The 23,206-nt window shown below is 49.4% G+C and overlaps 1 protein-coding gene across 2 annotated transcripts in view; it reads left to right on the forward strand.

Annotated features, from left to right (window-relative positions):
- Positions 1-23,206, forward strand: part of KIF4A (kinesin family member 4A) — a 307,198-nt gene that overhangs the window by 278,464 nt on the left and 5,528 nt on the right. For both annotated transcript variants that reach the window (XM_078640186.1, XM_078640187.1), the window contains one exon: positions 12,740-12,853. In XM_078640186.1, the coding sequence (XP_078496312.1) occupies positions 12,740-12,853 (114 nt within the window). The remainder of the gene's footprint in view (positions 1-12,739; positions 12,854-23,206) is intronic.

The following is a 23,206-nucleotide window of genomic DNA, read 5'->3' on the forward strand; positions in this document are numbered from 1 at the left end:
TCCCATGAGGCTTCTGACTTTGAAAACGGTTTTTCTCGTTGCAATTACCTCGGCAAGGAGGGTAAGTGAGCTTCAAGCTCTTAGTTCCAAGCCCCCATTCCTGACCATTCCTGACCATTCATGCTGAAAGAATGGTTCTTAGGACCAGGGCTGCTTTTCTGCCTAAGGTGGTTACTCCTTTCCACCTTGGTCAGTCCATTACCCTTCCTACCTTTTATCCTCCCCCTCACCCTTCCAAGGAAGAGGAGCGATTACACCGTCTTGACCCCAGGAGGGCGGTGTCTTTCTACTTGGACAGGACTAAAGACTGTCGAGTGGACGACCAGCTCTTCGTTGGCTTTGCTGGCTGCAAGAAAGGAAGGGCGGTCCATAAGAGGACTTTGTCGAGATGGATCGTGCTCTGCATTAAGATTTGCTACTCTTTGGCCGGTAAGGACCCACCAGAGGGTATTGGAGCACATTCGACTAGAGCAAAGTCTGCAACATCTGCTTTGTCTAGAGGTGTACCTGTTGAGGACATTTGCAGAGCCGCGACTTGGGCCTCCCTCCACACTTTCGCGAAGCACTACTGCTTGGATACCGAGGTGAGGAGGGACGGCCACTTCGCGCGCTCTGTCCTCCAAGATTTCCTGGTATAGCAGAGTGGACACCCTCCTCCGGGAGTGGGGACTGCTGTGGGATGAAGGACTGAGCTATTTAAGGCCCAGCGGTGCCAGGGAACAACACCTATAACCTTCGTGGGATACTTGTTTCGGCGCACAAGTGACAGACACGGGAGACTTCCTTCGGCGTCAAAGACCAGAGTTTATTATTGCAGGGAGGCAAAAGTCACTAGAAGTACAACAGCGTGTAGGTTCTACGAGTCTGCTTCGAATTGCATATGTGAGTCGCTCTCTTTTATACAAGATTTTGCCATTGCACAACATGTGAACAAAAGGTTACAACCCAGTTCCCACAATAAACTTCAAGAAAGGGTCGCCTTCATGCTTTCAGAACCTCGGAACATAATCACTAACATTACCGGTTCCCAACTGTTAAAGCACATCCTCCCATCGTTAGGCACATTCCACTTGAGTTGTAAATGAGCAAGAGAAAAAAGACAAGAACAGCTGCTAGGAAGTCAGGCACACCTAGAGAAAAGAGTGTGGGGGTAATATTGGAAACATGATCATAGGATCAAAGAGCTTGATCCCAGCACATGCACGGCTGAAACAATAGGCCGGCACGGCAAGATTACCCTCAAGCTGAGCCATTTGCCTCTGCAGTGTCATTCCTCCGGTCATAAAGACGCATGAAAGGAATATGCATCTTCCGTATGGCTTGGGAACTAAAGGGTCATGAGGCGAACAGTGGCCTGCTCGCTTACTACGTGAGGGCAAGAAACAAAATGGATGCCGTATCTAAAATGGAACCCGAGGGTTCAGGTAAGAAACACGTAATTTAGGCGAACCGTGTCAAGCCGTGTAGCGAAAACGCGTACACTTACCGAACTCGCCATTTACGGTTCATAGATATCAAACTCGTCAATATTTGGCAATGCCCAGAACACCGTAACGATTTTTACGGAACCTCAGACGCTCCTTTTGCCCTCATGTAGGCAAGCACTAGTCGAAATCAGAGTCGATCTCGATATTCATCAGATCATTCAGGTGTTGCTGGAACATTATTCTATCCATCAATGCCTCTCTGGTAACAGATGGCCTTCTTATACACGTTGTAGCACAAAGGCCACATAAGGAAGGACCACACTGTACACAAAGACAACACGTGAACAGGAACGTCACAACAACCCCTATAATCAGAATCTTCCAACCCCAGGTCGACATCAGGCCCCAAAACCATCCTAGAAGCGTCCAATCTCCCTCGTCCACGTGTATGGACTCCGAGATTTTGTGCAACTTGGAGATGGCTTGATAAACCGTTGGAGCGTTATCAGGTATGAATATGCAGCAGCTCGAATGGATGACCTTACATACACCTCCTCTATCTGCTAGAACAATGTCTAGAACCATACGGTTCTGTAACGTCATAAGCCTATCCGCTTGAAGCTCTGCTGTCAAATTACCAAGGGCACTTGCGGTTATGTTAGCAGTTGACTCTTCTACACGAGTTAACTGGCTCAGATTTCTGCTATTGACCATAGGGCCCCAAAACGGTAGGAAACCCTTAAAGAAGTCTCCTGCTTCTTGACCGGTCGTATCTTCTTTGCTAATAACACCTCTTTCAATTCTAGTTCTGTGATAATCTGAGGCAACAGTAAAGGTCGGAGGCAAGAGATTTGCAATATAGCAGGTACCCGAGAAGTCATGAGGTAACCACGTATATGCTCGTTCATAACATACAAAATAGGTACCCTTGGCAGTTAGGAAGACAGGGGAAGAGAGCATCGGTAGAACGTAAGTATCCACACAAGCGCTCTTCCCAAGCTGGGCTCTTGGATTTCGGCCACGACCTTGCAGACAAAAGTGGCCTAGGTGAGGTACAATCCAGATTGGAGATGAGCTTTTAAGCTGCCTATCACCCACTGATATACTATACTCAGCCTCACTAAGGTACTTATAGGCCTGCACTTCCTCCTCTGGGATAAGTGAGATATCAAAAATGTCTCTATCTAGATCAGCAATCGCTGTCGCCAGAGACTTATGGTATGGGCCAGGACCAAAGCTTGCTGAGCGTGGCTCTCGGTGGGGGTAGGAATCTAGTGCACTATGGAACATGATTTGGAATGCCCGAGCTGACCCTTGGGGGCTGTACGGAAGAACAAAATACGGGATACCCCTGTCCATGGTATGTGGCATTAGCCCACACACCCAACAATTTGTAGTATTTACCACCAGCTGATGCAAGAGTTGCACAAAAGAATTTTCTAAATTCCGCACGTCTGACTTGCTCATGTTGGGGCAGTATGTGAAAAGAATGTGGAGAAACAGTAGAGACGAAATTTAGATCAAGAGAAGGAGAGGTAGGTAAGGCAGAAGGCAGTAATGATTGAAAACCAAAATATACTCCACCCACCAGCAGCATAGAAACAGTTAGGAACAACATGAAAACCTGTAGCAAGAAACATTTTGTACGCAACACCTTATCCAATGCAAATCTTTGCGCCGACATTTTCTCTCTTTTCGACAGCTTTGAAAATTCCATCCTCTAACGACCGTCCGCGACGTTCTTGACGCACTCCGTTCTGTGTAGCAATTATCAATTCCCAGGAGTTCCCAGAAATTGACAAAAGAAACCGACCTAGTGTCGATAACTGCTAAACAGAAGAAAGTACCCGCACGGCCCTACGGCCAACCCGGATGATAGGTTTCTAGATAAATTGAACATTCAATTTACTATAAGGTTCTTGGCTGCACGGAAAAAGGAAAAGAAAGGAAGAAAAGAAAAAGGTACACCATATAAAATGTCCACAATGTTCAGGGTAAATGTGCTGGGATCCAAAAATAACAACAACAAAAAAAAAAAAATTGTATTAGTCTTTTGTGCGTGGGCGAAGAAAGTATCGGCTGCTCCCAGGGCGAGTCTGATCTTCAAACAGTGAATTGGATGGCAAATGAGTGTTCGATTGTTCAGACAATTGTTCAGCACTCGAATTTTTCAAGGTTAATGGTACGGAAATTGTTTGAGGGGAATCAACAAGGGTGTCGGACATGGGCTGAGCTTCGCTGAACGGAACAAAACGTTGTGGAGAGTCGGTCTCAGACGAGGAAAAACCCTTTCTTATACAAGTATCCGCCGGCAAGGGAAACGGGACTTTCTTGGTGTGGGTGGCATGCACCCAATGCTTCCGTCCCTCCAGCCGAACCGCCGTCCTTGTTGCCAGTAGCACCTGGAAGGGTCCCACAAACCTCGGCTCAAGGTTTCGTTTTCGTCCGAAGTTACGGGTGAGGACCCAGTACCCTGGTTGCAGCCGATGACCAGGACCCTCTGTTTGTGACGGCAGAGCCTCAAAGACCTGTTGATGAATCAAACTCAATTTAGCAGTCAGATCATGGAGATAATCAATCAGCATGGGATATTCAATTCTATCAAATTCTTTAGGCCTCGGGACTCCCCAAATATTAGCAGGACGGCCGAACACAATCTCATATGGGCTAAGCCCTACCCGAGAGTGCACAGTTGCCCTGGTCGATAAGAGCTAGAGGCAAAGCATCTGGCCATGATAAACCAGTTGTTGCCTGAATTTTAGCAAGTTTCAGTTTCAGGGTGCCATTGTATCCTTCCACCAAACCCGCTGACTGAGGATGATTAGCACTATGAAATTTCTGTACTATACCTAAACCACGACACACTTCATCACACTTCCCACAAACTCACTTCCGTTGTCCGACCATACAATCCGAGGCATGCCGTATCTGGGGAAATACTCTTTGAGCAGAATTTTTGCTGTGGATAGGGCAGTATTATCCTTAAGGGGGTAAGCCTCAATCCATCTGGAGAACGCACATACTACAACCAAAACATACTTCAAATTGTTGCATCTCTCCATATGGATGAAGTCCAACTGGATAACTTCGAAAGGGCATGTAGGAGGGGCAAAATGACCAGGTGGAGTGGGAGTGCCCTTACCGGGATTATACATCAAACACACCATACAATTCTTAACCACTCTCTCTGCACATTTAGTAATACCATCATTCTTCCATACAGGAGACAACAACTTGCATATGCCTTTTGCGCTTATGTGAGCCATTGTAACAACAGCGAGCACATATGCATCCGGTAACATCCATCTCTGTTTTTCTGACAAATCAACCCAACATCCATTCTCATCCAACTTCCCCGTACTCTCTTTCCATTTAGTCTTTTCCGTCTTAGTGGCCTCATTCTGTATTCCCTTCACACTCTCAACTGTCTTCACACATACTAGTCTCCGTTGGCCATCTCACTGAACTCGTAACATACATTCGATTTGTCAGATCTTTAGCTGTCTCCTTAGCAATCTCATCTGCAAACGCATTACCACGACCAACATCATCCGTCACTTTCCGATGCGCACTACATTTGATTATGGCCACCTGTTTAGGCAATGTAAGTGCATCTAGAAGGTCGTTCACAAGCTGTCCATGCTGAATCTTCGTTCCATGCGACGTTAAGAATCCTCTTTCTCTCCACAATCGCCCAAAACTGTGCGCCACACCAAAAGCATACTGGCTGTCGGTAAACACATTCACCCGTTTTCCTCTGGACAACACACACGCTCTCGTCAAGGCGATCAGCTCAGCAGCCTGAGCCGAATTCTGACTCAATCTTGCAGTTTCTACAACCGTACTCAATGTCACTACAGCATACGCGGTCGTCACATCACCATTCGGCAACTTAAAACAGGAACCATCCACATACAAAGTACCATCGGGATCTACCAATGGAGTATCTTTCAGGTCAATACGACCCTTTGTTTCCTCCTCAGTTCTCAGATAACAGTCATGTGGTGCTTCACCACTTGACTCCATGTTGATCGGTAACAATGTTGCTGGGTTCAACACATTACATCGTTTTATGCGTATGTGACTAGCCAGTAACGTCAACTCATACCCAGACAACCTTGCGCTCGTCAAATGTTGAGTTTTCGTTCGGTTCAAGAGTCAACTGCATGCGGAACCATCACCGTGAGCATATTATCCATGACCAGACCTGCGGACTGTCGAATGGACGCCGCGGCTGCCGCTGTTGCCCTTAAACAACTCGGCAAGGCTCTAGCTACTGGGTCTAAGGTCGAAGAAAAATATGCGCATGGACGCTGTTTGTCGCCAAATTGTTGCGTCAGGACACTCAACGCACAACCATCCCTCTCGTGAACGTACAGTGTAAATGGCTTACTGTAATCAGGAGTACCTAACTCAGGAGCCGAACACAACGCATCACGTAATTCAGAGAAACTTTTCTGACACTCTTCAGTCCATGGCAAAGGAGTCGAACATCCTTGCACGTGAGAGCTAACAATGGTTTCGCCAATAGTGAAAAATTTGGGATCCATTGTCTGCAGTATGACGTAATACCTAGAAAGGCACGTACATCTCTCTGAGTTTTTGGCACAGTCATTCGAGAAATCGCTGCAATTCTCTGGGGTCAACCTTCTCCCTTCTTTTGACAATAAATGACCTAAGTAGGTTACTTCTTGGCAACAGTATTGCAGCTTGGAAGGTGACACCTTGTGATGTAAGTCATGTAGATAGCGCAATAGTGATACTGTAGCCGTTTTGCAAATAGCCTCCGTATTAGCTGCCACTAATAAGTCGTCAACGTATTGTATCAAAGCCACACCCGTCGGTAACACAAATGCATCCAGTTGACTTTTAAGTGCTTGGCTATAGATCGACGGACTTTCACAATAGCCTTGTGGTGCGCGTTTTAGTCTGAAACTGCGACCACCTAATGAAAATCCGAATAGGTCTCTGCTTTCCTCAGCGATCGGGATACTAAAGAAAGCATTCTTTAGGTCGATCACCGTGAACCAGGAGGCAGAAGCTGGAATCAGGGTCAACAAAGCCGTTGTATCAGGGACCACGGGAAACTGTGGGATCACGATTTTATTCACTTCTCTCAAATCAATTATGAAACGATACACAGAAGGTTTAGATGGATCAGTGCGTTTTAAAATTGGTAGTACAGTACTATTACCCACATTTCCTCGAGTGTCTTCAACGACATCCTTTTTGATCAGGTCGTGTACAATCGCTAATAGCGCCCGTTCTCCCTCAATGGAGATACGATACTGTGGTATACGTGGCAGTCGCATATTTGGTTTCAGCTTGATCATATAAGGTGGGATGTCCAAGAGACCCACGTCATTGGGACCTGTGGCCCATAGAGACGCAGGAAGGGAGCTCAATTCCGGTGGGAATTTATCGATCGATAAGTACATAGGAGAGATTACTCTCCGACCTAATGTAAGCTCCACTCCTTCAGGGGAGCAATACAAAGTCGCATATAACCGTTTTAACAAATCCAAACCCAAAAGATTCTCACCACAACCAGTAGATAGAATCAATGGAGCCTCCAGCTCACGAGGGCCAATCGTAAGTGGCAAAGGGCTGGAAACAGGATTGCTAACAGGGACGCCAGAGAATCCAACGGAAACATTTGTTAAGCCAGACAAAGGTGCGCCAGGGAGTTTCGAATGCATGATGGAACTTTTCGTCGCACCAGTGTCTAACAGAAAAGGCTCAACTACGCCAGAAGTAGCTACCGCGACGTAAGGCCCACTCTGATCAACCGGAACTGATACTACTCCCTCTCTTTGTCGGTGGCTGTCCTAGTAATGATCGTTTGCAACAGTCTCATGTTCAACGTAGTAATCGTCCACATGATATTGTGTAGATCTAACTGACCCCGCATTTCGCTGGTCAAAACAATTATTCGTATCTGATGAATTCTGAGGGCGATCATTCTGATTGTGAATGGTACCGCGGCCTCTACCTCGAGATGCCTGCGTAGGACCACCACGGCTTCCTCGTGACGATACACCATTAAGACTGTCACGCAAAGCGGGACAGTCGTATTTTATGTGACCCTCTCTTCTACAATACGCACACTGATTATACCCAAGTGTAGATCTATAGTCAGAGGAGTCAGAACGTAACTGTGTTCTGGAGGACTGTGATTGTGGTCTATATTGCTGTTGCGAATCATTTTGATTCGAACGTGGAGGATACGCTTGCTGCAACAAAACCTTTGTTTTGAGCTCTTTAGTTTTCTTATCTACACGATCACTTTCTTCTTTCTCCCTATTCTCATAATATTGAGCCGTTGCTAATATCTGTGCAGTGGTTGAGACAGCCCATGCACTTTCTGAGTTTTTCAATTTTTTTTGCATAGTTCAGGCAACAAATTTAATACGAATTTATCGACAAATAAACGTTGGCCTCCCTCAGTGCCCATATCCTGACCGCTATGATCGACAAATGCCTCTTCGAACCTAGTGAAGAAATCAGAGACACTCTCGTCCTTCTTTTGCTTACAAGCTGATAATTTATCCCAGTTTACTCATCGCCGGCATAAGCGTTTTCATGAGCGTAATTATTTTCTGAGGCAGTTCCAAAATTAACTGCTCAGGTTTAGCCCCACCAACTTGTAGCCCATCAGCCGCTATTAATGCAGCCCAATTACCACCTAACTCATTCGCATGATTTTCCTGACGAATTCTCGCCCAAACCGGCTGTGGTACTATATTACCGAACAGCATGTCGATGTCGGCAAGGTTCATAATGGTAGCATCTACCAACTGGGACAGCTCCTTATAGTAACCCGCCGGATTCTTGCGTGGATCAGGCAAGGACTGTTTGACCTGCAAGACCTCTGATCGCTTCCATGGGAGGTGTATCCAAACTCTTTGGAAATGTGGCAAAACTGGGGGATTGGCAGCAGGAGCACCTGGCATCCATACTGGCGGAACCTCTCTCATAGGATACTGACCAGGAGCCGCTTTCCAATTCTCAGTCGTCATCAAACGACACTCGAGGAGGCACTGTCGACCTATGGGCTAACATTCGCTCTAAGGCACGTCGTACATCTCCACCTACGATCATACCGTTCGAAAATTGACTCTGAAGTTCAATCATATCGGGCGGTACGGTATCTAAATCATCATTATACCATTGCTCCCTCAAAAAGTTACACATTTCTTCGAACACGAATCTCATTAAACTGAGAAAACGTGTCGAAGACCACACGTGGAGGGTAATTAACAGGATGTCTTATCCACCTATGTACCATTGTCACTAACGTCTCTCTCTCCCTTCCACCAGGGATTTGACTTCGTCTCTGAGAAGTTTCAGAAACGCTGGGTGGTAGTATCGATCCAGATAGTGGTGAATAGAGCGTAGCAACAGTATTAGGAATACGGGTACGAGCAGAAGGAGAAGAAGGAAAAAGAACAGGAGCGACAATATTAGAAGTGAACGTAGGAACAGTAGAGACAGACGATACAGTCGAAGTAGCAGAAACTAGCGGTTGATGAGGTACAGGCAAAGGTGCAGTAGGAATAGGAACAGGTGGTGGGACAAACGTAGGATTAACAACGGGCTGACCAGCAGCCGCCGGAACCACAGGAGGGACTACTGGAGGAACTACAGGGGCTGTAGCACCCTGTGCATAAGGAGGTGGCGATTTCATCAAATATGCTAGCAGGGGATCCTCCTTTGAATCCTCTTCTTTCTTATCAAGACTAGCTGGTAAAACCGGATAACATTTGTCTATCCTCATGTGATGTAGTCTAGTGGAAACTTCTATTTCTTTCTCTTCTTTATCTCGCTGACATTGTTGTACAACTTGCATTATTGGAAAGAACCCTTCTCTTCGATCCTTTTTAAGTTGTTTGATTTCTTTCTGCTTGGCCTCTTTACGCCACAACCGAAAAGAATCAAACCTAGCTGGCCTAGCTTTCTTTTTAAATAATTTAGCTTCAAGATTATCTAAAATCGTAAGTTCAAAACTTCCATGCGGTGGCCAACTAAGGACACCATCTGTTTTCGTGTAACGGACCCAATATTTATTATAAATAATAGGACCCACACCATGTCGACTATAGAGCTCATATATCGGGGTTCCAACTGGAGGTATCGGACACGAGTCCTCCAACCGGGAATCCTTGTTGCAACATTTAAGAAAACCAAGAAATCCACTATGGCTAGGCATCGTGCACACTAACCTAGTATCAAACTTCAAGGGTTACCGAAGTACTAAATCTTCGTGAAAGACAAAACCCTCGGTTTTTGGCAATTGCAACTGTCAAATAACAACTAAGAACCAACAACTAAGAACCACAAATGCAATGGAACCATGCATACAACAAAGCTTCAATAAGCTGCAACAACCACTAAGGACTGGGAGCGACCCACAAATACTTAACTGAGAGCTTCAATGGCGTCACCAGGAAGGCCCGTCTATCGTCTCGCTTGTACGAAAGGTCTGCGCCAGGCGTCAAACAAGTCGACAGTCAGGGCATCGGTCCGTCGCAGCCGTCAGGAGGCGGGAATCTTCGCGGGAAAAGTCTTCGGACCACTTATTTCGACAACAGGATCGATGAAGCGGGGTGCACCTTTTCCTCGAAGATTTCACACGAAGTTCCTCACAATCGTCAGGCTTTGGACCGGTACCGCCGATGTCGCCCCGAGTTGGGCGCCAACTGAAGGACTGAGCTATTTAAGGCCCAGCGGTGCCAGGGAACACCTATAACCTTCGTGGGATACCTGTTTCGGCGCACAAGTGACAGAGACACGGGAGACTTCCTTCGGCGTCAAAGACCAGAGTTTATTATTGCAGGGAGGCAAAAGTCACTAGAAGTACAACAGCGTGTAGGTTCTAAGAGTCTGCTTCGAATTGCATATGTGAGTCGCTCTCTTTTATACAAGATTTTGCCATTGCACAACATGTGAACAAAAGGTTACAACCCAGTTCCCACAATAAACTTCAAGAAAGGGTCGCCTTCATGCTTTCAGAACCTCGGAACATAATCACAGTAACATTACCGGTTCCCAACTGTTAAAGCACATCTTCCCATCGTTAGGCACATTCCACTTGAGTTGTAAATGAGCAAGAGAAAAAAGACAAGAACAGCTGCTAGGAAGTCAGGCACACCTAGAGAAAAGAGTGTGGGGGTAATATTGGAAACATGATCATAGGATCAAAGAGCTTGATCCCAGCACATGCACGGCTGAAACAATAGGCCGGCACGGCAAGATTACCCTCAAGCTGAGCCATTTGCCTCTGCAGTGTCATTCCTCCGGTCATAAAGACGCATGAAAGGAATATGCGTCTTCCGTATGGCTTGGGAACTAAAGGGTCATGAGGCGAACAGTGGCCTGCTCGCTGACTACGTGAGGGCAAGAAACAAAATTGATGCCGTATCTAAAATGGAACCAGAGGGTTCAGGTAAGAAACACGTAATTTAGGCGAACCGTGTCAAGCAGTGTAGCGAAAACGCGTACACTTACCGAACTCGCCATTTACGGTTCATAGATATCAAACTCGTCCATATTCGGCAATGCCCAGAACACCGTAACGATTTTTACGGAACCTCAGGGACTCTATTCACAAGGTGAGGAATCCACACGGCAGATGTATCTATCAGAAGAACAAGTTACTTACCTTCGGTAACGCTTTTTCTGGTAGATACTATATCTGCCTGTGGATTCCTCACTGACCCACCCGCCTCCCCGTTGTCCACTCTTCTATGCCAAGAGTTTCTATGATGTGTTATTTTATTGTCATGGAAATGTTTATTTCAAATGTTTTATTGCATTTGCTTCACACTGTTACCTTGTTTTCTATACTACGTATACTGTGTATATTTCTACTGTCATCGGTCCGTCCGTGTGCCTCGAGGGCACGGAAAAAAGGGCGGAACTGATGTCCTCACGCCGGCGTGGGCCTGTTATAGGCGCCGGTGACGTCAGCGGGGTCGCGTGCGATGCCGTGCCTCTGTGACGTCCGGATCCACGTCGGCGCGAAGCTACAAAAGAATTTCCGAATGTTGCTGACGCAAGGGGATATTCACAAGGTGAGGAATCCACAGGCAGATATAGTATCTACCAGAAAAGAGTTACCGAAGGTAAGTAACTTGTTCTTTCCTTCTATGCCAGTCTCGCCGGTCCATGAACGGCCACGAAAGCCAGGCCTGATCTGAAGGCCATGGCTATTTCTGCCATCTTGGGGCACAGTTTTGAAAAGAAAAGGTAGGGGAACAGAATCTATTGAATAAAAGTAAAGGCACGCGTGCCCTGCCGATCCCGCCCACTTCGACCACTGGTTCCACCTCACCCCTCAAAGGAGGTGCGGCTTAATCACTTGTACTGTGAGTGCTCAGCTTCTAAATCAATCGCACCAAAGGCCACCGGTGAAGGTTCGTCTGTGGGGTTCCCTGGAGTGAAAAAAGGCAAGGTGTTGCTGAAGCGTACCACATGAATGATCGTGCTCTGCATTAAATTTGCTATGCATTGGCAAAGAAGCAGCCTCCAGCAGGACTGTGCACCCATTCCACCAGGGCCAAAGCTGCCACCACTGTGCCGGCACACGGTGTAACAGTTCTAGACACCTGCTTGGCAGCAGCAACTGGGCGTCCCTCAATACATTCGCAGAGCACTTTTATCAGGATAGCCAAGTCCGCTGAGAGCAGCACTTTGCCTGCTTGGTTCTGCAGGACGTCTGAGTTGATACCATGCCCAGCACTCATTCCATTAGGTCCTACTCTGGTATCTGTTCATAAGGTTAGTAATCTCTGGCTAGAAGTCTCCATCAGAAGCAAATCTTTTTGCCTTCAGTACATTCTTTCTGGTAGAATATCTAGATGCAGATCATGGATCCTCCCTTCCTCCCCTTTCTGTGGTTGGGCTATACTCAAGATCCCAGATCTAGGGATCTGCACACGGTCTACCAGTTTGCTTTGGGGCTCTGCATCAGGGGCACTGGCAGTTACTAAAGCAATTGATGTCTGCACGCAGAGTGGTGCCTACATAGGCCCTGCATGTCCTTTCTGGAGCAGAATGGCGTCTGTGTGTAGCCTTGCTGAAAATTTTTCGTATCCATTCTGACACCTGGAGAATATCGAAGAGGTGAAGCTCTGCACCTGATTGGTCTCTTCCAGGAAAAGCGTTTCCGAAGGTGAGTAACTTGTTCTATGAAATTTAGTTCGAATTGGCATTTCTCTGACTGCTGTTCTGAAACTTGGTCTGCGCTTTGATCATTGGTTGTAAATGAAAAACAATCAAATGCTACAAGTACTTTATTCTCTCCTCCCCAGGACATCACTGGCTTTGATGATCGTACTGAGATGACACTCAAGCTCCTGGACCCAACTGAGATCACCGGGGGAGAATCTTTCTTCAACCCACCCTTAATAACACCTACTAAGAAGGTAAATCAAGAAAGAGTAACCGGGATAGAGCTTAAGTGCAGTGCGAAGTTGTTTTAGAGGGGTTTATATCGTAACAGTTGCCTTAACTTGTTTTGAAATGTCACTACCTTCTGAGGAATGGGCAACAAAATGCATTCCTAATTAGTTTAATGTAACTAGATGGAGTAATGCAGCGGTTCTAGTAGCTGGCTCTGTAGAACTTAGGTTCTTTGGGGTTTCTTGTCACTAGCAGACTGTGCTGTAGAAAACGTAATTGTTGGACAACAGTATAAATAGTCTGGACGTGGTCTTAATGTGGCCTGTGGCTGCACTCCTACAAAGTCAAAGCAATACAGGGCCTAAAATTTAAAGCAGTTATTTTTTAACCATTTCAAGCTTACCCTTAGTAGATGGGCCTAAGCAGTAAGTCCTTAAGGGTAAGGCATGTGATGTGAACACCACAAATTTTACTGCCAAATTAATGTTTAATAAAAATAAGTAAATGCATTTTATCCAAGGATACTAAAACATGAATTAGTGTTTTTCAAAAGGGGGTGCCTGTGAATTTAAAAAACAGCCAAAATGTGAGGCGGATAGCAGTGATTGTTTTTGGCATTGCAATAAAGCAAACTGACTGTCCCACTGGTGAATGGTTTGAAATAAAACTTTTATTTACGTTTTTGTTCAAATATACAGTTCTCCTTGAAGCAGAGAATGTCCTGTTTTTAAAAGTGGTGAATAAAAGCAAATTTCCTCAACTTATGGCAAGCAAACGTCTTCCCTGGTATAACAAAGTTTTCAAACATGCGGTTTATTTTTTCTGAACACCACACCATGGTTTAAAGTAGTTTACTCTCAGCTAGTCTGGGTAAGAGTTAGTGTTGCGCCAACCGGTGTTTCTGGTTTTCTTCCTTGAAATTGAAGCGGAGTTTGTTCTTTGGATCTTCCACAATTTTTCTCAGAAAAAGTACATTCATAGCAAATTTAGTCTTATTCCTGTAGGTCTGTAAGAAGTCAGCTGACCTTGAGTAGCTTATCTGAAAGACCGTTATAAGTTACCTTAACTTAGAATTACCTTCTGGAGTCAGACTAGATCCAGAGAATTTTTATCTTAGAAGTACACATGCACGTAGGTAGGTGATGTCAGTCAACTCCACATCTGTCGTCGCGGTCGCCAGGATGACTGCGATGCCCACTTAGAATCTGCCCCTGCGTGCTGACATCTGTTTCTTTTTCCGCGCCAGCCTAGCGCAGATCTGGAGAGCTACCCCTTTAGTCACTTTTTGACGAAGCTTTTTTTTTTAAACTTTTCGTCTACTTTTAGCGTCTTTGATTCTTGGTGCACAAGAGATGTCCCATCGACGTACTGGCTTCAAACTCTACGAGGCCAGTCACAAACTGATGTCTGTGACGGACCCGCACCTCGTGTGCCTTTGCTGTCTGGAGTGTGAGCACGACCCAAAGTCGTGCTCTGACTGCTGGGCCATGAATCCAAAGTCTTTGCAGGAGTGGTCCTATAAGCTCTTGGAGGCTCAGCAGTCCGCTCCGCATTGCTCCTGGTCTCGCTCGAGGGAAAGGTCTCAAGCCATCACACCTCGCCCAAGCCTTCAAAGTCCTCTGGTAAGTCTAAGCACAAGAAGGCGAAGAAGCGCAGACGCTATTCGACTTTTGTGTTGGCTGACACGACGCGGGATCCAGAGCGTTGTTGCATTAAAGCTCCCTCTTCGGTGCCCTCTTCAAGGACCAATCCGTGCCTCCCTCTGTTTCCTGGAGCCGGGACGTCCCCTGCCCAACTTAGTGCATTTTACAAAGCCTTAGACCGTGTTTTTGCACAGTCCGACTCTGCCGGCGAGCCTTTGGGCCCTGCTGAATCTGTCACTGGTCCTGCGATTGCGGCGCCTGAGTGCCCCCCGCGGATCCAGGCCAGAATCCGGCTCGATGCCGGTGAACCTTACTGGACCTTCCACGGCAACGATGCCCCTGGCCGACGCAGTCTCCATCCTCACCCACAAGATGGAGCTAGACCGGTGTCGGTCTGTGTTGAATCCGATGCCAGAGGATACTTTTGTTCCCCTGTTCATCTCCGGTGTTCCCTATCGCCCAGAAGGTGGTGGTGAGAATTGGGAGGGGTTGCTGGACCTTTTGGCAAACCAGCTTGAAGAGCTGGACTAGAGAGAACCTGAGTGATGCCAGTGGCCTGGACACTTCCCCAGACCTTGGCATGCTTAGTCCTCCCTATGTGGCTACGGAGGAAGGCGAATTCTACGCTGTGGTGGTGCGAAAGGCTGCCTAGGCCTTGGGCCTGGTGCTCCCTACAGAGGCGGTCAAGATTAATCTCCTCACAGGAGCTTCAGCCTGTGGTAACCTTCTCGGAACTATGCATATGTACAATTTAGGGAGGGTTCAAGGGGCAGTTTAACGACCAAGCACAGTAATTATCCCCCTGAAAACTTATGAAAAAACAACAAATAACTGTGGGTCTCAGGTAAAGCTATGTGTGTAAAAACTGGCCGTCTATCTGCTACAAGAATTACTTGGGAGGCAGACTACTGGACAGAAATCCACTGTGAAAAAATAGTGAAAAGTGTTCTGGACCAGATAACCCAGTCAGAAGGTATTTGTTTGAAACATCTGACTATATTGCACTCTATTGGTTTTATAGTTGGAAGGGCATGGCTCCAGAATAAAGTTACATTGCATGCCCTATCCAATTTTCTTCTGAACACTTTTCACTATTTTTTCACTAAATCACCTATGCACTGCTTTCAGTTACAACAATAACAACATTCACCAGTCATCTGTCTCCTCTATTCATATCTGGAGATAGACAATGGGCTACCTACTGTGAAGTAGACCAAATGATGTACTGGGCGGTACGAATCGTGTAACTGATGGACATTTTTCACAGTGGATTTCTGTCCAGTAGTCTGCCTCCCAAGTAATTCTTGTAGCAGATAGACGGCCAGATTTTACACACATAGCTTTACCTGAGACCCACAGTTATTTGTTGTTTTTTCAACCTTCTCGGAACCCCTTGTGCCCTTAAACTAAGCTCTCACTGACGTCCTTCTGGGTACCTGGTCCAAGCCCAGCAAAGGGGCTCATGTGGAAAGGACAATTCTCTTCGAGGGGATACTCATTAATAGTCATAAGCACAGAATCTCCGCCCATGAGTGGGAACCCGGAACACATAACCAAATACATATATCTGAAAGAAACAGGTTAGTATTAGATTCCTTACCTTAGAATATCCCCAGGCGTCAGTCTGGATCCGGAAACTTTTGCGTAGCAGTACCCCTGCGCGTCGGTAGGCGTCGTCTGCAGGCGTCCCCTGCGGCTCCGCGTCGTCGGCGTCGTGCGCCGTGATGACGTCGCTGGAGTATATAGACGCCGCCTCCGCGCGCTGACGTCAGTTCTTCTTTTTTCCGCGCCAGTTAGCGCAGATCCGAAGAGCAGTACTCCGGTCTTTTGACCAAGTGTTTGTAAAACTTAATCTTTCTACGGTGCCGGTAGGATGCCTGGGTTTAAGAGCTGCGACGAGTGCGACCGCATGATGTCGGTCACCGACCACCATCGACTCTGCCTCCGGTGTCTGGGCGCGGACCACGACGTGGAGTCCTGTGTCGACTGTCGGGCCTTGACTGGAAAAGCTAGGCGGGAGTGGTCCCGCAAGCTTCTCGAGCTCCGAGTGTCGGCCCCGCGTCGAGAGCGGTCCCGGTCCGGTCGAGGGAACGATCGCGGAGCCGCCATGGGCGCTCCGGGAGTCGACACCATTCCTCCGGTTCGTCAGGTAAGCACAAGAAGTCGGGGCGTCGCCATCACACCGCCGACGCCCGCGTGATGCGGCCGGGGGCTCGGGTGGCCCCGCGGGCCCGCGTGGGTCACCGACGCCGTCTACCCCATACCCGTCGGTCCCTGGGGAAGGCGCGTCGCGTGAGGAGATCGAGGCCTTCCTCATTGCTATGAGGGCGAGGTCTCCTCCGGCGGGGCCTACGGCGCCTGCGGGGCCGTCGGTCCCGTCTGGGGGCCCGAGCGGTTCGGGTGCTTCTGCCCCGACGCCGCCGGTGGCTCCGGTCCCGGCGCCGCTGGGTCCCTCAGGTTCGTCGCCGGCTGGTCTCCCGGCCTCTCCGGCGTCGGTTCCTTTGGGCCAACCCGTGGTACCGCCTCCGCGTGGTGCAGCGACTCCGCCGTCGGCTCCGGCCGGCGTCTGGTCCCCGACGCCGCGCGGCGCCACCCCCATTCCCTCCCCGACTCCGGACACGGAGTCGGACCGGCGTCGGCCGACGCCGGATCCGACGCCGATGGGGCCCGTTGACCCCGATGTCTATATCGTCGACCCAGAATATGGGTATGATGAGGATGAGTATGGAGAGGGTTGGGAGGGGTCTGAGGACCCTTTTTCCCGTGCCTGCCAGTATGATGTGGACTGGGTAGGTGATCTGGGTGATGCCAGTGGCCTGGACGAGTCGCCCAACCCTGGGTTTGTCTCCCCGTCCCCTGTGGCGTCTGAGGCAGGTGCTGCCTATTCAGTGGTCCTGATGAGGGCTGCCAAGGCCTTACACCTTGAGCTCCCCGTCGCGAAGGTCAAACCGAACATTCTGACCGAAGTGTTTAAACCGCAGTCATGCCCCCAGGAGCCTCTGCTGCCGTTTAATGAGGCCCTGACGGATGTCCTTTTGGGCACCTGGTCCAGGCCCGCTTCCGGTGCACCGGTTGACCGGAATGTGGCAAGGCGTCACCGTCCATGCTCGGACGACCCTGCCTTTTTATCCACCCATCCCTCCCCGGAGAGTCTGGTGATCCAGGCCTCCACTTCGCAGTCCGCATTTCCGTCGGCTCCGCCCGATCGGGAATCAAAGCGGTATGACCAGTTTGGTAAAAAGGTCTTTTCCTCTTTGAGCGCTGGACTGCGGTCTTGTAATACCGCGTGCCTCTTGGGCCGCTACACCCACTCCCTGTGGGATACGGTCGAAGAGTGTTTGCCGCAATGCCCCCAGGAAGTGCGGGACAAGCTCACCCGGGCCTTGGTTGAAGGCCGGGATGCGGCGCGGTACTCGATCCGTTGTGGTCTGGACACAACCGACTCCCTGGGACGGGCCATGTCCACGACGGTGGCGATTCGTCGCCATGCTTGGCTGAGATCTGCCAACTTTTCGCCAGACGTCCAAAATACACTCATGGACATGCCATTTGATGGCAGTCGCCTGTTTGGTGACAAAGCTGACCACGCGCTGGAGCGCTTCAAGGACTCCAGGGTCACGGCCAAGTCCTTGGGTCTTTCGACCCAGCGCCAGCAGACGGGTTCGTTTCGCCCCTTTCGTGGCCAAGGGAGGGGCGGTCCCACACGTGCTGCCAGCCACGCGCCGCAGAACGCTCCCCAGCGCGGTGGCGGCCGTGGTTTCCGCCGTGGTGGCGGTAGAGGCCAGCGGCGTGGTCAGTCCACGCCTCCCTCCGCTGCTGCATCCAAGCCTTCCTAGTCCGAGCTTTCGGGCTCACGTGACGCCAGTGGGTGGCAGGGTTCGCCATCACCACTCCCGCTGGCGCGCGATAACATCGGACAGGTGGGTGCTGCAGCTCGTTCGAAGGGGCTATGCCCTCCCCTTCGAGTCCACTCCTCCAGCCATGCCACCGCAGAACCACCGTGTGTCGGGGGACCACTTGACACTTCTGCAGGAGGAAGTTACGGCCCTCTTGGCCAAGGGGGCCATCGAGCGCGTTCCTGGGCCAGAAGTAGGGTGTGGTTGCTACTCCCACTACTTTCTGGTACCCAAGAAGGACAAGGGAGGCCTGCGTCCTATCTTGGACCTGCGGAACGTCAACGGCTTCCTCCGGAAGGAGAAGTTCAAGATGTTGACTTTGGCTCAGGTCTTGGCTGCTCTAGACCCACAAGACTGGATGGTAGCGTTGGACTTGCAGGATGCGTATTTTCACATCCCCGTCCTGCCGGCCCACCGGCGTTACCTGCGGTTCACGGTAGGCCACGAGCACTTTCAGTTTATCGTGCTCCCATTCGGCCTTACCAGCGCCCCACGGGTGTTCACGAAAGTGATGGCGGTGGTCGCAGCTCATCTGCGCCGGTTAGGGGTTTCAGTCTTCCCCTACCTCGACGACTGGTTGTTGAAGGCGGGCTCGCCCCAAACAGTCGTCCACCACCTTCAGATGACGGCAGACCTCCTGCACGAGCTGGGGTTTTCCATCAATGTGCCGAAATCACACCTGTGTCCCTCTCAAAAGCTCCTTTTCATCGGAGCGGTTCTCGACTCGGCGCAGTTTCGGGTTTATCCTCCGGAACGGCGGGTCCGGGATATTCAGGCTCTGATTCCCATCTTTCAGCCGTTATCCCGGGTTTCGGTCAGGTTGACGCTGCGGCTTCTGGGGCTGATGGCCTCCTGCATCCTACTGGTGCATCACGCCAGGTGGCGGATGCGGGCTCTGCAGTGGGACCTGAAGTTTCAGTGGGCCCAGCATCAGGGCAACCTATCCGACCATGTCCTGATCTCGGAGGGCACTGCGAGACAGTTGCAGTGGTGGCTTACGGACCGCGATTGGGTCAGAGGCAGATCCCTCTCCCTTCCCCAACCGGAGCACGTGGTTGTGACGGACGCGTCCCTCCAGGGCTGGGGTGGCCACTTGGGAGAGGCGGAGATCAGAGGCATCTGGTCTCCGGCGGAGTCCCGGCTCCATATCAACATGTTGGAGCTACGGGCGATTCGCCTAGCACTGAAGGCATTCCTCCCCTTTGTCAACGGGAGTGTAGTGCAGGTGTTCACGGACAACACCACCGCCATATGGTACTGCAACAAACAGGGCGGTGTGGGGTCGTGGACCCTTTGCCAGGAGGCTCTGCGTCTCTGGCAATGGCTGGAACGTCAGGGTGTGACTCTGACGGTTCAACACCTGGCAGGTTCTCTGAACGCCAGGGCGGACGAACTCAGCCGTCGGTGCTCGGTGGATCACGAATGGCGTCTGAACTCGGACGTGGCGAGAGGCCTCTTTCAGCAATGGGGAGAGCCTTGGTTAGATCTATTCGCCACAGAAGAGAACGCGCAATGTCATCAGTTCTGCGCGTTGGAGTTTCCAAGACGGCACTCGCTCGGCGACGCCTTTCGGCGCGAGTGGAGTTGCGGTCTGTTGTACGCCTTTCCGCCTATACCACTTCTGCCCAGAGTGCTGAAGAAGATCAGGCGCGACCGGGCCCAAGTTATCCTTGTGGCTCCGGACTGGGCTCGAAGGTACTGGTATCCCGAGCTACTCAGCATGACAGTCGGTCCCTCGATCCACCTGCCCCTTCAGGAGGACCTTCTGTCGCAGCAGCAGGGGACGGTCCTCCACCCGAACCTGTCCAGTCTCCACCTCCATGCTTGGAGATTGAGCGGCGACAGTTGAGGCCATTTGACTTGCCTCCTGAAGTCTGTGATGTTGTTCTGGCAGCCAGGCGTCCCTCCACAAAGTCGGTATACGCCTGCCGGTGGAACAGATTTGTGGCATGGTGCACAGCAAAGGCTGTGGACCCCCTTTCTGCCCCTCTGTCTGAGGTTCTCCTCTTCCTTCTTTCCCTTGCCCAGCAGGGCTCTGCTCTGGGCACTATCAAGGGCTATCTTTCTGCCCTTTCCGCCTTCTTAAGGCTACCTGATCAGCCATCTTTATTCAAGTCCCCTATTGTATTACGATTCTTAAAAGGCATCACGCACATGTATCCACCTGCTCCGTTCGTGATGCCTCAGTGGGACTTGAACCTGGTTCTGACTTTCCTGATGTGTGCTCCCTTTGAGCCTCTTCATTCCTGTCCTCTCCGTCTTCTCACTTTAAAGACGGCCTTCCTGGTTGCCATCACCTCTGCCAGGAGAGTGAGTGAGCTCCAGGCCCTTTCTGTTAAACCTCCTTTCTTGTCTGTTCATCCTGACAAGGTGGTTCTTAGGACTAGACCTTCTTTCCTGCCCAAGGTAGTCTCTACTTTTCACATTGGGCAGTCCATCACCTTGCCCTCCTTCTTCCCGCCTCCGCATCCTTCGAAGGATGAAGAGCGGCTCCATCGTCTGGACCCAAAACGTGCGCTTTCATTTTACATGGATCGCACACGCCAGTTCCGGGTGGATGACCAACTGTTTGTTGGCTACGTGGGTGAGAAGAAGGGAAGGGCGGTACAGAAACGAACCATCTCTCGGTGGGTCGTCCTGTGCATCAAAGCATGCTACTCTTTGGCTCGGAAGGAGCCTCCTGTTGGGCTGAGGGCCCATCCCACTCGGGCTACGGCGGCTACTACTGCCCTGGGCCGGGGAGTCCCTTTGCAGGACATTTGCCAGGCGGCTACGTGGGCCTCGCTGCACACCTTTGCGAGGCACTACTGCCTGGACAGTCAAGTCCGGAGGGATGGCTTCTTTGGCCGTTCGGTCCTCCAGGACTTTCTGGTGTAGGTTGTATTGGTTCGCAGACCCACCACCGGGGTTGGTATTGCTGGGGTATCTATTCTAAGGTAAGGAATCTAATACTAACCTGTTTCTTTCAGATGAACAAGTTACTTACCTTCGGTAACGATATATCTGTAAGAAACAGTAGTTAGTATTAGATTCCTTACCGCCCCACCCATCCTCCCCGTTCTGCGAACTGATACCTAGGGTTAAGGACATCCCTTTCAGGGCCCTAGTTTCAAATGGCACCAGTGTTAGTTCTCACATGGCTCTGCGTGTTCTGGCGCGGAAAAGCTGTGTGCAAAGAACTGACGTCAGCGCGCGGAGGCGGCGTCTATATACTCCAGCGACGTCATCACGGCGCACAACGCCGACGACGCGGAGCCGCAGGGGACGCCTGCAGACGACGCCTACCGACGCGCAGGGGTACTGCTACGCAAAAGTTTCCGGATCCAGACTGACGCCTGGGGATATTCTAAGGTAAGGAATCTAATACTAACTACTGTTTCTTACAGATATATCGTTACCGAAGGTAAGTAACTTGTTCATATGTGTAAATATATAAAAAAAATAGTACATAGTACTAAACAAATTATACACATATACTTGTATAAACCAATAGTATGCAGTCCAACCAAAGGAAAATAGTAAATCTGCCATTTAACGGGACAACATTTGGATCTCATGCGGATGATGAGATTGCCAAGATGAAAGCGGAGCTCGACACTCTAAAAGCGGTTGGCCTAGAGAAAAGAGTTCCGCCGTCGTTTTTACCCCTACGACAAGAGGTTGTTTCAACAGCCCTGGGGTAGGTGGCGGAGAACTCGACGTCGACCTAGATGTCTGTTGCTTCGACTGAGCCCTTTCACGCTTCGAGCCTGAGGCATGTCTCGATGGCGACATTGATCATCAACTTTTCTCAGGTCTCGACGTCGTACTTCTATCTCCTGACGTCAATCTCACTTTTTCACTCGACGTCTATCTCACGCGTCCTCTCGACTTCGACCTCCCTCTCTCTCGACGTCAATAGTCTTACTCTCTACGTCGTCCTTACAGCAACAGACACCAAATGCCTAGGCGTCGACAATCTTCGAAGGCGACCTATCTCCGCTTCGACGTCAACTTGTGCCTTAACGGCGATTACTTCGACGCCGATGTACTTTTCTCCATCGGTCTCAACGTCGACATACCTGATGGCGATCTAGATTTCGACGTCGAGCTCACTTTCATAGACTCTTCCTGATGTAGTTTTTTCTTGCTTTTACCTTCAGACGTTTTGCCGAAGAGGGCCTTCCAGATGACAACTCACTTCTTGCCCCCTTTTCATGATGTCTTTCTCTCTCCAGAAGTCCCAAAAGCCGAATCTTCTCTCTTTCCTTTAAAGTTCTTCTGGAAAGCTTGAGGCAATGATAACATTTTTCCACATCATGTGTGGAAGGTAGACAAACCACACAAACAGAATGGGGATCTGTTTTAGACATCGTCTTCCCACAGAAAGGATAGTTATAGAATAAAGGTGGCATAACGGACTAGAAAATTCTAAAAAAAAATTAGTCAGAAAAGGTAGAATATTACCACCACCAGCAAATACTGTCAAATAAGACAGGAAAAAACAAATTCTGACTGAAAAACAATCAAATTCAGCCGAGCTCAAGTTCCCTGTTCCTCACAGAACAAGCCGGAAAAAAGAACTGACCGAACTGTCACCTGTGGGGCATGATGGGAGGCCTTAAAGGCGAGGTGTCAGTCTGATTTTCTGTACAGGGAAATTGTTTCTATATGCAGCCTGCTTAGGCAAATTGCCTTTTATTACAGGTTCTTTGATGAAAATAAAAGGTTTTGCTGTTTTTGGAATGCATTTTAGGGTCATGCCTGTTTATTGCATTGTTTATATGGTGTATTTTCATGCTGCAGAAAGTATGTAATGATTACCTTATTAGCCTATAGGTCATGGTTGGGCTGCATA

Source organism: Lissotriton helveticus, chromosome 4_2 (assembly GCF_964261635.1).
Source record: "Lissotriton helveticus chromosome 4_2, aLisHel1.1, whole genome shotgun sequence".
Classification (NCBI taxonomy): Eukaryota; Metazoa; Chordata; class Amphibia; order Caudata; family Salamandridae; genus Lissotriton; species Lissotriton helveticus.